Source organism: Gigantopelta aegis, chromosome 12 (genome assembly GCF_016097555.1).
Source record: "Gigantopelta aegis isolate Gae_Host chromosome 12, Gae_host_genome, whole genome shotgun sequence".
Classification (NCBI taxonomy): domain Eukaryota; kingdom Metazoa; phylum Mollusca; class Gastropoda; order Neomphalida; family Peltospiridae; genus Gigantopelta; species Gigantopelta aegis.
In genome coordinates, this window is record NC_054710.1 from 48,180,085 (window position 1) to 48,198,262 (window position 18,178).

The window sequence follows — 18,178 nt, forward strand, 5'->3', positions numbered from 1 at the left end:
AAAATCGGGATATGAATTTTTTTTTCGCCGTGAGCGGGGGGGGGGGGTCGACCCCCAAACCCCCCCCCCCGCACACGCGCCTGGGTTTGTTTGTTATTTATATGTATTGTATTATACCTTCCCTTTTTTCTCCTAGGGGCGGGACGTAGCCCAGTGGCAAAGCGTTCGCTTAATGTGCGATCGGTCTGGGATCGATCCCCGTCGGTGGGCCCATTGGGCTATTTCTCGTTCCAGCCAGTGCACCACGACTGGTATGTCAAAGGTCGTGGTATGTACCACCCTGTCTGTGGGATGGTGCATATAAAAGATCCCTTGCTGCTAATCAAAAAGAGTAGCCCATGAAGTGGTGACAGTGGGTTTCCTCTCTATATATATATCTGTGTGGTCCTTAACCATATGTCTGACGCCATATAACCGTAAATAAAATGTGTTGTGTGTGTCGTTAAATAAAACATTTCCTTCCTTCCTTTTTCTCCTTTGAATTCTATTTAATTTTTTGGGACGGGACGTAGCCCAGTGGTAAAGCGCTCACTTGATGCGTGGTCGGTCCGGGATCGATCTCCGTCAGTGGGCCCATTGGGATATTTCTTGCTCCATCCGGTACACCACGACTGGTACATCAAAGGCTGTGGTATGTGCTATCCTGTCTTGGATGGTGCATATAAAAGATCCCTTGCTGCTAATCGAAAAGAGTAGCCCATGAAGTGGCGACAGCGGGTTTCCTCTCTCAATATATGTGTGGTCCTTAACTATATGTCTGACGCCATATAACCGTAAATAAAATGTGTTGAGTGCGTTGTTAAATAAAATATTTCCTTCCTTCTATTTCCTCCTATCGCTCAACTTCTTCAGTTATCAGTTGTCGGCCTCTACTTTCCGGTCCTTGTCTTTCCAAATGCGACAGGTATCTGCTTTCTTGCGGTCATTCGTGTAACACACTTGCCATTTCTCATTAAATGTGGGTTTAAACTGACCCATCACTTACTTTGGCGTACCCAGTGTTTTATATTGGAGGGGGGAGAGGGAGCAACCCACACATGTATGTACAATGTATGTATTTATGTATGGATATCTATATATTGTACGTATGTCGAGGATGACTGTTACATACATAGATGTTAACGCACTAGCGCAGTGGATAATTAAATCCTTTCTCGCCTCACAAATTGTCAGGGCTATTTTGTCTCATGCCGTTGCTGGGACTCGAACCTGTGGCACCGAATCGCCCGCAAATTGCAGACTAACCACGATGCGTTCTGAGCTATCGAGGAATCCATGATAGATAGATAGATAGATAGATAGATATTCTTTATTTCCTCCATAAAATGAAGATTATTAAATAGTTTACAAATACAATAACAAATAGAGAGGACATAATACAGCCCCCACTGATCATTTGTGGCCATGCCACCTACCTCTTTTTCTTTTTCCAACCACCTTATGTGAGTGGCACCGTCAATATGAAATCCTGGACCCTGAGCGTTTAGTATTGATGCACAGGTCTCAATTAATAAGGACAATGATGAATAAATACTAACACCATTTGAACCCCTAGTTTAATCTACGCTCACGACAAATGCTGACAGTGTCATACATTCCTAAATTTTTCAAGTTTGAATATTTTAAAATAAATAAAATACATGTAAAATAAATTTTTTTTTAATATTACAAGCAATAAAATATGTTTTTTTTAATACAAATCTGCTTATTTTAACTAAAATTAAAATAGTTGTAACCCACTCCATTGTCCGAGTTACCACAAAAGGTACCGTATTATAGTTACAGGCGCTACATTTCGCTGATTTTACATTTATTTATGACAAATGATTACAACTAACCTTTTTTAGGATATCGTAACAAATCTGATCAAATCGGCGACTCCACAGAATCTGATATCTGTAGCTAGTAGATACGGCCGTCAGACACAGATGCGTGACGCATAGACAGCAAACTTGTCGGCAACATCGTCATGCATAAAGTTACAGAGAGTTCTCCTGAAATGAACGCGCCTAAATTCCGTTAGCCGCCGTAGTAGTACTGGTAATATGTTCAACCTAACAACTATGTGCCACTTGATTATATGAGTTTTAGACAGGATTGAACCCAATCCAACCCTAGTTGACACATGTCCAAGACCACTCCTCCTCCAACCCACCTCTAGTTGACACATGTCCAAGCCCACTCCTCCACCCATGCCTAGTTGATACATGTCCAAATCCATGCCTCCTCCAACCCACCCCTAGTTGACACATGACCAAGCCCACTCCTCCTCCAACCCACCCCTAGCTGACACATGTCCAAGCCCACTCCTCCTCCAACCCATCCCTAGTTGTCACATGTCCAAGCCCACTCCTCCTCCAACTCACGCCTAGTTGATACACGTCCAAGCCCACGCCTACTCCAACCCAACCCTAGCTGACACATGTCCACGCCCACTCCTCCTCAAGCCCACTCCTAGTTGACACATGTCCAAGCCCACTCCTCCTCCAACCCACCCCTACTTGACACACGTCCACGCCCACTCCTCCTCCAACCCACTCCTAGTTGATACATGTCCAAGCCAACTCCTCGTCCAAACCATCCCTAGTTAACACGCTCAAGCCCACTCCTTCTCCCACCCACCCCTAGTTGATAGACATCCAAGCCCACTCCTCCAACCCTCCCCTAGTTCCATTAAAAATGTCGGTCATTATTTATATATATACTACTCAAAAGAATTTAAGGGTCAGACGATATTTTCGACATTATTTTCTGAATGTCAATTATATTAGCTAGACCATAATGTCACGCATGGTATTGTTCCATTTTGATGAAAGTGGGTCTAAGCAACCCATAAATGAATTAAAATCCACTGTCATTGACACTGTCGACTAGTTCTAATGGCGAAAACATGCTTACATTTGCATGTAAATTAGGGCGAAAGCGAAAGGTCTGCTAAGTGCCCATAACTTGCTTTTTCACAAAGCGCTTCATTTGCACGCTTTGCACGTGTATTCCATGTTCCCAGTGCTGAATTTCCGTATAATTGGAGCTTGCGTTCGTGTACGGTGCACACTCCAAATTCGACAATGGTACGACTTAAACTGACTATCGAAGATCGAGGAAGGGCTATTGCTTGGCTCCAGGATGGCAATACGCAAAGAAATGTTGCTCTGAGACTTGGTGTCAGTCAGAGTGTCGTTGGTCGACTGTGGCAACGGTACCAAGCAACGAATTCTGTTCGAAATCGTCCACGTTCCGGAAGACCCCGAAGCACTACAAATAGAGAGGACCGCTACATCACCAATATGGCTCTACGTCAACGCACAACCACTGCACCCCGATTACGTGACAATCTGCGGACTGCGACTGGAACTCGAGTGTCTGATCAAACCATACGCAATCGTCTGAGAGCCAATAATCTACGCTGCCGTCGCCAGGCTGTTCGACCACCACTCCTACCACGTCACAGAACGGCCAGACGTCACTGGTGCACACTTCATCTGCGGTGGCAACGTGTTCAGTGGGGTCGAGTGATGTTCACTGATGAGTCCAGGTTTAGTCTCCAGTTCAACGACGGTCGGGTTCGTGTCTACAGACGTCCTGGGGAACGCTTCGCTGACGTTAACGTTAGACAACGTCACCGGTTCGGTGGTGGCAGCGTCATGGTATGGGGCGGCATCTCTATCCACCACAGGACCCCCTCTATGTGGTGGATGGCAATCTGAATGGAATCCGCTATCTGAATGAGATTATCCGGCCGTTGGTTCTCTCAGGCCTTCAGCAGATTGGCGGCGGGGCAGTTCTGCAGGATGACAATGCCAGACCCCACCGCGCCAGGGTGGTAACGGACTTTCTCAGACAACAAGGTATCGCCAGGATGGATTGGCCAGCATATTCGCCTGACTTGGCCCCAATAGAGACGCCTGGGACGAATTAGGCAGGAGAGTTCGGGATAACCATGCCCCTCCGGCCAACCTTCATGATCTGGGTCAACTTCTTATCTTATGGCAGAGTGGCAGGCCATTCCCCAAGAGTTCTTCAGACGTCTGATCAACAGCATGAGGCAACGATGTGTCGAGTGTATTCGCGCCAGGGGTGGATTCACACACTATTAAACGAATGTTCTAATGTGTAAAATCCATGTTTGACAACCTTCAACTTTGACAGCATGTCATGTGACTTTCTTGTATACAGTGACGTTTATTTGTGGGTTTTTTGTAAATATGGAACAATAAATAAAAAATTTGGTGTAGTTTACATCATCGATCTAATACACTCTGAAACTTATTTGGTTATAAATTTTTGACCCTTAAATTCTTTTGAGTAGTATATATAAATAAACCTTATCCAGTTTTAAACTTATCTTCGACGGGTTAGAGTAATTCCTCGCATAAATGGAAATATGTGTGGGCGGGTATTAAACAGCATAGACAAAGCTAGAATATTAAACATGATACTAGAAAATACGCTGTGTTCGTATACAAAAGACTATATGAAGTTCCGTGTATGATACGAAATATTGTATTTTTAATGCAACATTTAACAACACCTCTGATAACAAAAACAACGAAAAAAACAAATAAACAAATGTAGATGTGCTTCATTAACATATGAGAGAGAGAGAGAGAGAGAGAGAGAGAGAGAGAGAGAGAGAGAGAGAGAGAGAGAGAGAGAGAATAAAAAGATGAGAAAAACTCGTATAGCCCATGTTAAATATGTTATGGTTATTTTGTCTTTATAAATTGGATGTCATGCACAGATCCGCCAGATCGCCAAGTTCTGAATTTTGACTCTGGTTTTGTACTGATGAATATTCATCAGTCTGACTTATGTCTGTAGTACAGTCATTGTTCGATTTTGCCCTGTACAGTGGAATGTATAAATGGGGAGGTAACTCCGAATCTTTATTATAATCACCATGTGGATTAGCATCTGGATTATGCCGAAATTCGTGGGAAGGTAACTCTTGATGTTTGTTAAAGTTCAGTTGCATATGTATGTCTGCATCAGTTGGATATTTAGGAGCAGGTATCTCCGAATCATTGGGATATTTATGAGAAGATAACTCCGCGACTCTGCTATTGAAGCTTAAGTTCGTGTGATCAACACTGGTCTTGGTTTGGTACTGGGCTTCAAGCATTTCTTGTGGTTTAGGTGTGAAGGTTTGAGAATACAGATTAGGAAAAGAAAGATTGCCACTAGCCGAGTTTTCGGCGGCTCGTGAATCAACGCTTTCTTTACCATCTTGTTTGGAACTGATGCCATGGTGTAAGAAAGAATCTCCGTGTCGTTTCATATGTCCCTTCAGAGAATTAGAATGTCTGTATTTCTGTCCGCATATCTCACACGAATAGGGGAAGCTGTTTTCATGGATTCGCTTGTGCCGCTTCAGATTCCTGTGGTCCGTGAATCTGGACCCGCACTCACTACACATAAAGGGTCTCTCCCCCAGGTGGATCGTCCGTCTGTGGGACTTCATGCTCTGGATGTGGTTGAACGCCTGGCCACAGAAGTCACAGAGGTACTCCTGGAGCTGGTAGCACGTGCGTCTGTGGCTGGCCAGGCCCGCGTGCTGGGAGAACGTCTTCCCACATTTGTCGCAGACGAATTCTCGATTGGTGTTGTGGATCTGTAAGTGCCGGCGCAGGAAGTCGTACTTGTACGTCTTGTACGTGCAGTTGGGCTCGTCACACTCGAAAGGGTTTGGGTTGTTGTGTCTCGTCCTGCAGTGTTCCCGCAGCCCCTTCTCGGTGTTGGCGACGCTGTCGCAGTAACGACACTTGAGGTGGAATTCCTTCGAGTGCGCCGTCCTCATGTGGCGGGTCAGGTTCGACTTCCGGATGTAGCTGAGCTCGCACTCCGGACACCGGAACAGCATGTGCGCCTCCTCGGACTGCACGTGCTTCTTGAGGTCAACCTCAGCGTCGAACACCGCATCACAACCAGGGCACTTCAGCTTGCCTTGCTCGTTTCTACGTCGTCGCTTCGACTTAGATCTTCGACCTAAAAAAGCCAATTTAGGTGATGTCATCGCTACACCTTCGAATTTCATTTCGCCGAGGTCGATGACTCTATCTTTGTTGCCATATAGAGTCTTGCTGACGTATGACGTTGGTTTGTATTCAGGGTCGGTATCATCAACCATCATTTCCACGCCAGACGTGCTATCCTCGTCATAGTCTTCAGTCTCTGATCCTGATTCATCAAAGTCTTCAGCTGTTTTCCCAGAATGACTTTCCATGGTGGAATATTCATCAGCTTCCACATCTTCCTCTCTCTTGATTTCTTTCTGGAGTGATGGTATGCTTTCGTCGCTGTCTTTCTCAGTTACAGAGTCGCCATTTTGAATGCTTTCTCCGTCACCGTATGACTTGAGTGGGATTTTCTTGTTGGAATATTTTCTTCCTTTCATTTCTTTCCTGTGAAGTCTCTTTTTTCCCAAATTTAGTTTACGCACCTTATTCTTCATTTGTCGTGTTTTGTGAAATGCTTTCTCGTTTCTTTTAATACTATTTTCTGCACTTTTATCACCATAGTCCAATTTCTGGGACGAAACTATAATGGGCCCGTTTGATGGGTTTTTCTGATATTTATCTAAATAGCCACGAATAGCCAAACATATGTCCTTCATACCCAGCCTCCTTGCCGCCATAGCAACGCCTTCCGCATACTGCATATCTACACACAGAACTCCAGTGTAGGCCATTTTAATGAGGGGATCGAGATCCGATAACTCCATGTCCGGCATGTTGAGGTATCTGATGGGCTTCTTCTTGGGCAGTTCTTCCAGGGTGGGACTGACGGCGAACAGTACGGCGCTGTGGACGTTGATCTCGCCGTCCTTGAACTTGATGACGAGGTCGCAGTGCTCTCCCCTGAGCCACTGCTGGTAAAGCTGGTTGCGCAGGTTCTCACCGTGATCCTCCAGGATGTGCACGAAGTTGGTGGCCACGTTCTGCTTGTCGTCATCGTTAGTCATCTGAAAGAGCGGCACAATCATTAGTCATCTAAAAGAGCAGCGAAATCATTAGTCATCTGAACGAGCAGCGAAATCATTAGTCATCTGAACGAGCAGCGAAATCATTAGTCATCTGAACGAGCAGCGAAATCATTAGTCATCTGAACAAACAGCTAAAAACAAATAATTAGGCTTCTAGATTATGGTAGCCCCACTCCCATGGCTAGTGATATTTAATGTTGGGCTAGTATATAACTACTATTGCCATGCCCGACGGCTAGTGAATTTTATTTGGTCAAATGTTGTAGTTAAGTCTATTTTGTAAGTAAGAATATCCTGGTCCACCCCCCACCCCCACCCACCAATGTTAGTGTTTTTAAGCTCTATCTCCCTCTTTAGGTGACATATCTGATTATTACTATTATTACTATTGTGGCTAGTAAATGCTTTAAATCACTGATCCCATGGCTAGTGGATTTTTAAAAAGTTCTAAAAACCCTGATAATTAATTTCTCTTAAAGACAGAGTCACACGGTAGTTAACCTACTTAAGTGAGGGATTTATCCAGGCATACTGTGTTATCAAACATAGGCCATTTCCAAAAGAAAGTGGCACTGTGTAAATTTGTTTTTGTCTGTTCTGATAAATTAATTTAGCAATGGAGCTTTGCATTAGTCAGTGGCCTAAAAAAAACCCAGTCAGGACTTTAGGATACATCAAACTCCAGGCGATTAACGTTGTGTCCAAACTACATATATGCCCAAAATAATGACGCCCAAATTAAGTACAAACATTCCGATCTCAAACACATTGATTTTTGTTTATTAATCATCGATTATTGAATGTCAAACCTTTAATAATGCCGACACACGGTTTTCGAGGAAACCCGATAGATTTTGTTCCATTACCAATAAGGTATCTTTTACACGCACTTTCCCTCGGACAGGACAGCACATACTAATTGTATGGTACAGGTTGTAACGGGAAAACTCCAGGGAATGGGTCCACCGAGGGGATTCGATCTTTCGACGTAAGAACCTCAGGCGAGTGCTCTGCCGACTGAGCTAGATCCCACCCTTGTCCCATTATAGGTAGAATCCACACAAATTACTGGACTTGTAATATACACTGTATTTTTTGTAGAAGTTCCTCTTCAGCTAGGGCGGGATTTAGTTCAGTCGGTTGAACTTTCGCCTGATGTGATTTCGTCGCAGGATTGAACCACCTCGGTGGATCCATTCATCTGATTGTGTTTTTCTCGTTCCAAACAGTGCACCACAACTGGTCATATGAAAAATGTAGCGGGTTTCCTCTGACGACTACGTGTCAGAATTACCAAACGTTTGACATCCAGTAGCCGATGATTAATTAATCAATGTGCTCTAGTGGTGTCGTTAAGCAAAACAAAATAAAAATCTTCAGCTATTTATATATTAATTCAGAATCATTTATTCACTCATTCATTTATTCATTCATTTATATTTATGGGAGAGGGTGTGTGAAAAAAAGTCCTTTAAACATTTTTGATGCTTGATATACCGTATTTCTAGTGTCCTAAAACAGAAAAAAAAATATATATATATATATATATATATATATATATAAAAAATATTCCAGCCCCGTCGGAGCCCCCATTAAAACAAATGGATGAAAATATAGCATTTAGTTTACTAGAGTATGTCCTTATATGAAATAAACTATAAATGAACATATGGCTACGAAGCCATAAATTATGTAATTAAATTAGATACAAATGTATCGGTAGTATAGCCGTAGGTTGGGTTGGGATGGGGTGTTGGGGATTCGTTCGAACCCAACCACGCGTAATATGCCCCCACCCCCACCCCCCGTTGAGGCTAAAACATTGTTATAGTGCAATGTTAGGTTATTCATATAGGGTCCGCTAAGTTCATATTCGACAGGCCTCCCCACCCCACCCCATCCCAAGGTTCCCACCGCGCTACGGCCCTGGGTATCACGTCAGATATGACAGTTAGGCTGCTGGTTGAATTAATAAATATTTTTGAAAACAAATTAAATGCATATACTTAATTTGTCTCTGTGAAACCGGCCTCGGTGGCGTAGTGGTTAGGCCATCGGTCTACAGGCTGGTAGGTACTGGGTTCGGATCCCAGTCGAGGCATGGGATTTTTAATCCAGATACTGACTCCAAATCATGAGTGAGTGCTCCGCAAGGCTCAGTGGGTAGGTGTAAACCACTTGCACCGACCAGTGATCCATAACTGGTTCAACAAAGGCCATGGTTTGTGCTATCCTGCCTGTGGGAAGCGCAAATAAAAGACCTCTTGCTGGTAATCGGAAAGAGTAGCCCATGTAGTGGCGACAGCGGGTTTCCTCTTAACAATCTGTGTGGTCCGTAACCATATGTCTGACGCTATATAACCGTAAATAAAATGTGTTGAGTGCGTCGTTAAATAAAACTTTTCTTTCTTTTTTTTGGTCTGTGGGAAAGGCAATTATATTGTTGGGCAGTTTAGTACGTTAAATGCAGTGCGACTCGACCTTTGAATGCACAAAACTGTCTCGTGGCGTCGTGGTTAAGCCATCGGGCATAAGGTTGGTAAGTACATGGTTCGCAGCCCGGTACCGGCTCCCACCCAGAGCGAGTTTTAATGTAACGACTCAGTGGATAGGTGTAAGACCACTACACCCTCTTTTCTCTCACTAACTAACCCACTGTCTTAGATAGACAGCCCAGATATTTGTAATGTGTTCCCAGGACAGCGTGCTTGAATGAATGAATGAATGAATGTTTAACGACACCCCAGCACGAAAAATACATCGGCTATTGGGTGTCAAACTATGGTAATGCAAATAAATAAAGTGATGATCAACATCAATATAAAAATTCAAAACTTAAACAAAAACAGTGTAAAAAACTGTACAAAAACACAAATGTCACAGAATTTTACGGATACTGAATTTTACTCAAAACTTCAATTTTGTGCTGTATTGGCCATTCTCAAAGAGAATGTTACACCCCTGCACCACGGTGAGGTTACAGCACACGCAGGGGCAGCGTGCTTGAACCTTACTTTGATATAAGCACGCACATAAGTTAAACTAAAATGCAATGAATGTACGTACGTAGGGGCGGAACCAGGGTTTGTGTGCTAAGGATGCGCAGCGAGTCAATATGCGTCGACAAATCTGGTGATTTTTCCGACGTCAGTGTTATTTTAAATACTGTAGGTGCCATTTTGTTCGCACGCCTATCGTTAGAACAATTTTGCACCGGTCTATACATGGTTTAGTAAAAACACCACAGGGATCGAAATTGATTTTGTGGAATAAGAAGCAATATCTGCTTCTGAACTTTTTACCCTGAAGCAAATAATCGAATGAGAGATTGATTGAGAGAACTCAAAAGCAGTGATGGAAAAGAGTCTTGGAATTCCTTTTCTAATTTCTAATTCTTACATACACGTTGGTGAGAACGGTGTGTTATTTTTGATAACACATGTCTGTTTACACATGTACGTGTGTTAACAATTTCAAGACATACGACTGGCTGCTCCTAGGTAATGACCAGGTCACCACTGCGGATGCCATACATCCAATGAAAACTGAGATGGAAATCGATTACATTGTGACGTATAGTTAAGCTAACAATTATGGGTCTGTGCGACAAAGTTAGTTACAAGTGCAATGGCTGTAAATAACTTTTAATCGAAAAAGACGTTAAAACCTCCTTTTTTGACGATGTGTAAGAAATAGAATAATACATTCGTGTCCGTTAGATACCATTTATCTCATAAATCGTTGTTTAAAAACATATCAAACTCGCTTTCGCTCGTTACATACATTTTAAAACAACTCGTTGTGAGATAAATGGTATCTAACGTCCACTCATATATTATTCTGTATGTACATTACCGAGAATGTGTAATGTCTATGTGAAATACTTCAGACTAATATATAAAAGCATGATTCTTATTAGGGAATTCGTGATATGAACTGAAAAGCAAAATCTGTTTGTGAAAGTAATTATAAGAAAGCAAGTCGTGCATTTTCAGTGGTTTTGCGACGTCTAATTCACAAAGGTCTCTTAGGCTCTGCTAGACAACAAAGCATCCTCTTTGCAGATCTTTTAGCATTGCACTGCGAGATCGCAAAGTTGCGAGAGTTTAGTGAATTAGGCCCAGTGCTCATGGGTCAGACAGGTTTCCCAGAAACATGAACAATGCAGGGGTGGGTCTAGACTATGGTGAGTGAAGTTTATATGGGTCAGACAGGTTTCCCAGAAACATGAACAATGCAGGGGTGGGTCTAGACTATGGTGAGTGAAGTTTATATGGGTCAGACAGGTTTCCCAGAAACATGAACAATGCAGGGGTGGGTCTAGACTATGGTGAGTGAAGTTTATATGGGTCAGACAGGTTTCCCAGACAAATTTATTGACATTTTGTTTGCTTAAGCAGGAAGGTGTTTCGACCCCACAAAACGCTCCCCTGCACACACGATCGCAAGGAAGCACTGTTAAAGTGTTAGATACCGAATAGAAGCAGACCTACGTAACATTTAAAACGTCATTTAATTATATCAAATCGATAAACATTTATTAATATTCTTTGTTTGCGATGATGATTATTATATTACATGGTATTAGTGGTGTATGTGGTGACCGGCCTCGGTGGCGTCGTGGTTAGGCCATCGGTCTACAGGCTGGTAGGCACTGGGTTCGGATCCCAGTCGAGGCATGGGATTTTTAATTCAGATACCGACTCCAAACCCTGAGTGAGTGCTCCGCAAGGCTCAATGGGTATGTGTAAATCACTTGCACCGACCAATGATCCATAACTGGTTCAACAAAGGCCATGGTTTGTGCTATACTGCCTGTGGAAAGCGCAAATAAAAGATCCCTTGCTGCCTGTCGTAAAAGAGTAGCCTGCGACAGCGGGTTTCCTCTAAAAACAGTGTCGGAATGACCATATGTTTCACGTCCAATAGCCAATGATAAGATAAAAAAATCAATGTGCTCTAGTGGCGTCGTTAAGTAAAACAAACTACTTTTTAAAAACTTTTTGGTGTGTATGTTATGGTAGCAGCAACAACAGTAATAGTAGTAGTAGTAGTAGTAGTAGTAGTAGTAGTAGTAACAACAGCGTTAACAGTAATGGTAGTAGTAGCAGTATGTTATGCATCGAGAAAAAATTATTTAAAAAATGTTGCATTTATCAGCATCTGTAATTATGAATTTTATTGTAGAATGCTAATTTTTTTTCTATAAAACAGTTTTCAAAAATGTGTGTCAAAATCCCCCTCCACATATTCACTTCCTTTCGTCACCCCCCCCCCCCCCCCCCCCAACCACCACCCCCGGAAAGTAACAACGGCAATAGTAATAATTATTATTATTTAAAAATATGGTCGATAGATACTTAAAACATTTTTTCTGTAATACTATGATATGTCATTATAATTCATGTAATTCAGATCTATGCTGAGAGTAGGCCTATTTAAAAATCATTTATCATCTAGATGTAATACTGAATTTATAGTTTTCAAACCCTCTATGGGCCCCAGTGAGCTTTGCTTCTGCATACATTATCGTAATTTCTTGTTGTGGCTAGCAATGTCGGTCACGACACGATACAATGTTTTTTCAACCATCACTAAAATTCTGTAACTGTTTTATTGTTTTATTACACAATGAAACACCAAGAAAAATCTTTCACTAAAGCTTACACTTGATTTGAAATAATAATAATCATAATGGTTTATTTTGAACTGCCAAAAGTGCCATGGAATGACTAGCTAACCCCTTACAGCCCACCAGACGTTACGAATTAACACCTTTACTGCGGTGTCACAATCCCAGTCTCGGATCTGTAATATTTGTGAACTGGAAATTAAATACTTACTGTTGTGCACGCAGACATGTAGCCTAGCAACCATCCGCACGTGTAATCGAGCGTTTCAGGAGCATTTCATTGCAAGTAACGGATAAATACCACAAAAATGGCGGAGACCCGCATCTTTGAATGAGTTGGACATTTGGGTTAGCAGAGTTATTTCCCCTTGTACATTGTTGCGTATGACTATTTACTGTGCACGAAAGCTTTCAAAAGACTGGGCATGAATGTCTGTTCCGTAATAAAGGTAGCGAAAGGTTTTGTATAGGCAAACAATAATCGATAGCCAGTCAGCAGCAGGATTGGTGACATGAGAACTATAAAGTACATACAACATATTCGTACATCAGCAGCCGCCATTGTACTGTATATATAGGCTTGTAAAAAATAAATGTTTTTATTTAACGACGCACTCAACACACTTTATTTACGGTTATATGGCGTCAGACATATAGTTAAGGACCATACAGATATTAAGAGAGGAAACCCGCTGTCGCCACTTCATGGGCTACTCTTTTCGATTAGCAGCAAGGGATCTTTTATATGCATCATCCCACAGAGTCGACAGACAGGGTAGTACATACCACGGCCTTTGATACACCAGTCGTGGTGCACTGGCTGGAACGAGAAATAGCGCAATGGGGCCACCGACGGGAATCGATCTCACACCGACCGCGCATCGAGCGAGCGCTGTACCACCGGGCTACGTCCCGCCCCATATATTCTTGTAAACCCCTTAGTTTGGTGTTCTGAGTGAATAAAAGTTCTGTTCTGCATTAAAATAAGTTCTAGCTGTTTGTCAATATGGGGATGAAATTCAAATTCAAAAGGAACGCCACGTCTCAACACGACGGTTATCTTTATTCAGTGACGTAGCGAGGGGGTGGGGTGGGGTGGGGTGGGGTGGGTGGAGCACGGGGCAGTGTCCCCTATTCCAACTTCTTCTTTTTTTCACTGTATTAAGTTTTATAAAATCATATATACATGTATACATAGTGTGGGTTGCCCCCCTCCCCCAATAGTGGGTTGATCCCCCACAATATAAAATCATATATTCTTGCCGTGGGAGACACATTGTTAAGTTCGAGCCCTGTGTAGGATGTATAATAGGTTCATGGTCCTTACAATTCAATCCTTCTTACGTTCATATAGTTCTAACTAATTGTGTACTTGAAACTTGATCGGTTGCTGCCAACCGATTATAACCAATGATCGATAATCACATTCCAACTGATTCCCAACACAAATGGTATGTGCAGTCCTGTCTGATGTGGGGAAGTGAAAATAAAATATGCCTGGCTGTTAACGGCAAAACAATGTAACCAGTTTTTGAAGATTATGCGTCGGAATTATCAAAATTTAATGTTTTCACATCCAATAGCCGATGATTAAATAAAATGTGCTCTAGTGGTGTCGTTAAACAAAACAAACTTTTTAATGTGTCGGAATTATCAAAATGTAATGTTTTGACATCCAGTCTATCTCATGGTCCATTCCATGACGTGGTGAGGTAGCTTGCATGTCTCAGTGACTCGGAGAGCTATGCCAGCTGGAGCATCGGCTCCTGGTAGGGTCAGCCAAGCTGGACTTGTCAAAGGGTAGAGACTAGACTAATATGGACCGGGCAGACAGAGGACGTGAGTCAAGAAAGACAATTGTCTAGGAGAAGCAAACTCCAAAATTAAAACTGGGCTGGAGATGCTCAGAATCCTAGTAAGGAAACTCTCCTAGGAGAAGGAAAACTCCAAACTCAAACCAAGTCCACTGAAGTCAGAGTACAGAAGCTATGCATCAGCATTAGTGTGGAAACCGAAAGGAAATGTCTGTACATGCACCAAGCTCTATGATCGATCACTGACATCCAGTAGTCAATGATTAACTAATAAGTGTGCTCTAGTGATGTCGTTAAACAAAACAAACGTATTGCTATTATTATTTAAAATAATAAAAATAACACAAGCCAAATACTTATTAAATGTTTAATGACAACCCGTATAACTATAATAACAGACAACATAACTAGTGTAAGGTAACTACAGAAGCCGAACAATCCACTACTTGCTAGAGAATAACTTTGATCTAACACGGGTGAGACCTGTTGGTTTAATAACAAGTATATACTATTAGGCTCATACATAAATATGCACGTCTAACAATAATATACTAAACAACAAAAGAAACGCAAATTACGGTTAGGATCGGTTTGTAATTACAATAGGTTTACGTGATTAAAATCGATCAATTTGGTGAAATGATAATCGTTAAATCAACACGTAAATCTCCTGAATATCAATATGTGTTAATCCTTCTTTAAAGCGACAGATCCTAGTTTTTAAACAATAAGGCATATTTTCCACCTAGACCCTAGTTTCAACCCGTCAAAATGAACACTAAGTTTGGTTAATTTACAAACCTGTAACAAATTTGGATACAACAGAGTGAAACAAAAGTCTGTGACGTTGAGATACTCTTAAAAATAAGACCAAAACGCGACCCCATAACCGTTACTTCTCAGACGCACGTGCGTTTTCAAAAATATGAAAAATGCATTTTGTGGTATTAGAAACACCTGGATGACCAGAAACACTTCGGTTGTACGTAAATGGATAATCTAAATATTAAAATTTTAGTAATGTTTGATTTCAGTGATCATAAACGGCTCTGTTAGTTAGAAATAGGCGTTAGTGTTTAAAAACAAGGGTTTGTCCCTTTAATAAAACAAAATTGAATGTTACAACTTAAGCTACAAACGATATTCGCGTTACCTATGTTGTTCAGTATACACTAGAGTTTAAAAGCCGTATACAACTGTGTACAAAAATACTAACACACGACTTTTAATAAGGGGGAAAAAGTAGGTTATTCTATAAATAAAATACCCCATAAAAACAACCTTCCTCAATATGCGCCCCCGCCCAATAACAAAATAACAAACGTAAAGATTCGTTCTTACGATGCGATATGCTGTAACGATTTGTAACTCGTGACTTCATTGGTCGAGATAGTATATGATTATGATGATTTTAACATGTAATTGCTTGGATGATTGTTGATGATATATCTCTCTCTTTTTTTGTATCTGTTTTGAGCAGATCTTTCCGATAAACTCGTAGTGAGCCCAGTACATACGTGCTTGAATATTTGAGTGAACGTAAGCACGTGTTGATTGGTTACTTTCATCCTGGATTGAACACGCGTGCTGACAAAGGTCAGAACATAAGAAGGACAAATCGCGTGTCCTTGCAAACAGTTTGTCCCAGTTAGCACATCAAATGCTTACTCTGTCCTATCCTATCGTCGTGCTTTTGTTCAATTAAAGGGACACGCCCTAGTTGTTAACCATTACGCCGTTGTTTTTCGCTATTAAACCCATTTTTTTCACAAATAAAATTGCACTTTACTTACCGTTTATTATTTAGAATATACTTTTCCATTCACCTGAAGTGTTTTTTGGTAATCCTGGTAATCCTGGTGTTTGTAATACCACAAAATGCATTTTTCGTATTTCATAAAATGCCACGGGCCTCTGAGAAAAAACCGTTGAGCAGACAAGGTCTAATCTATTTTTAGAGGGGATATTCCCATTTCAATGTCACAGACGTTGGTATACCACGTGACCGTTATCATTTCGGTTCGGTTTCTTTTCTCGTGCACGGTTTGCGCAATCAACATCCGATTTCTTGTCGTTTGCTTGTTGTTCATTTGTGAGATTTTTCTTCACAGTTCGTGAACATTTTCAGTAACAATAAAGTTCAGACAAGTAAGTATCTCAATACAAAACGTTACAAACCCTTAAAACCAATACTTTTGCTAAGTCTTACGATATCTGGAGAGGGGATACAACCAGAACAGAACAGTTGGAACATGTCCAGGAGAGGTGAAAGGAACGCACCCCAAGTCTGTGCGCACTCTGTGAAATTTGTCGTGACGTAGGCATTGTTGTGCTTCGAGCGACATCTACCGGTGACATCAGAATACAATATTTCAAAATTATTTCAAGCAATTGGGACATGGGGATTCCGATGGTATTTATCGATATAAAACCTGCTTTTTCACTTCATTTGATAAAAACGTGATCTAAGTGTGTTATAGGTTTGTAGATTAACCAAATTATAATTTATTTTCGCTGGATGGAACTAGGGCGTGCGGCTTTAAGATCCAAGCACGCGGCACATCAGTACTTATTCTGTCCTATCCTGTCGTGTTCATTATGTTCATTTGAGATCCAAGAACGCGGCACATCAAATACTTATTCTGTCACATCCACTTTTAGTGCTTATGTTCAATTAAGATTCAAGCACGCTGCCCTGTTCACGCAATTTAGCTGCCTGGAACATCTAGAATGGATGTTAAGGGATTAATATATAGTAAATGTTATACTCTTTTGGATCTTAATAACAGATAATAATAACAGAAACAAACTAATAAGATATATCAGATTTGATGCTAATATCATATTTTTAGGTATTTTTGTCATACATCATCACTATATTAGGAAACACAATTTATGAAACTTCTACAATAACACCTAGTCGTAACTACACTAGTTAACGACAAATGGACGATAGCCATAGCCTATATTGCAAAACTACACTCCATGGTTATGTCAAAATATACCAAAAAGTAGCCGGTATGTACACGTAGGCCTACTTAACAATATGTGTAATATAAAAGTAAAGGACTTTAAAGCAATCAACACGTTCTGCATTAAAATACAAATGTTAAAAACAAAATGAAAACACTATAATTTATTGTTTGTATTCTCTATACTCTTTAAAAAAGATGCCTTACAGTACGAGTGTGTCGTACACGAATATTCACGAGAATAGCCAATTGTGATAAGACAACATTACGATTTTATCGGTTGCCACGCAATCGGCTATTTTCATATGAAGCACTCGTATCGTGTGGCGTCGCCTTAATAAAAACGCAACGATTACGATTCCCAGCTTGTACGTGTACGTGTACGTGTAAGTATAGCAAAAGGAACACGTGCACAAACTGTAGCTAATTTGGTCGAAACATGTGTCTGCTATGATTAGTGCCATTGTACATGTCTAAAGAAGGTGTTCTATTAAATATTATATGTTTATATGTTTTTGCGGGGAGTGGGGCGTTCAGCAATTACGTATCGCAAAATTTGGCATTTTTATACTCTTTCCCCGCCAGGGGGCGGGACGTAGCCCAGTGGTTAAGCTCTCGGTTGATGTGTAGTCGGTCTGGGATCGATCCCCGTCGGTGGACCCATTGGGCCGTTTCTCGCTTCAGCCAGTGTACAACGACTGATATATCAAAGACATTGATTGATATGTGTTATCCTGTCTGTGGGATGGTGCATATAAAATATCCCTTGCTACTAATT

The 18,178-nt window shown here is 41.4% G+C and overlaps 1 protein-coding gene across 1 annotated transcript; it reads right to left on the reverse strand.

Annotated features, from left to right (window-relative positions):
* Positions 1-4,524: 4,524 nt before the first annotated feature.
* On the reverse strand, positions 4,525-12,961 carry LOC121386394 (zinc finger protein 492-like). The gene is made up of 2 exons (XM_041517274.1): positions 12,826-12,961; positions 4,525-6,961 (listed from the first exon to the last, which is right to left on the reverse strand). Exons 1-2 carry the CDS (start codon positions 12,841-12,843, stop codon positions 4,718-4,720), a joined length of 2,262 nt encoding a protein of 753 aa, XP_041373208.1. The 5' UTR covers positions 12,844-12,961; the 3' UTR covers positions 4,525-4,717.
* Positions 12,962-18,178: the final 5,217 nt, after the last annotated feature.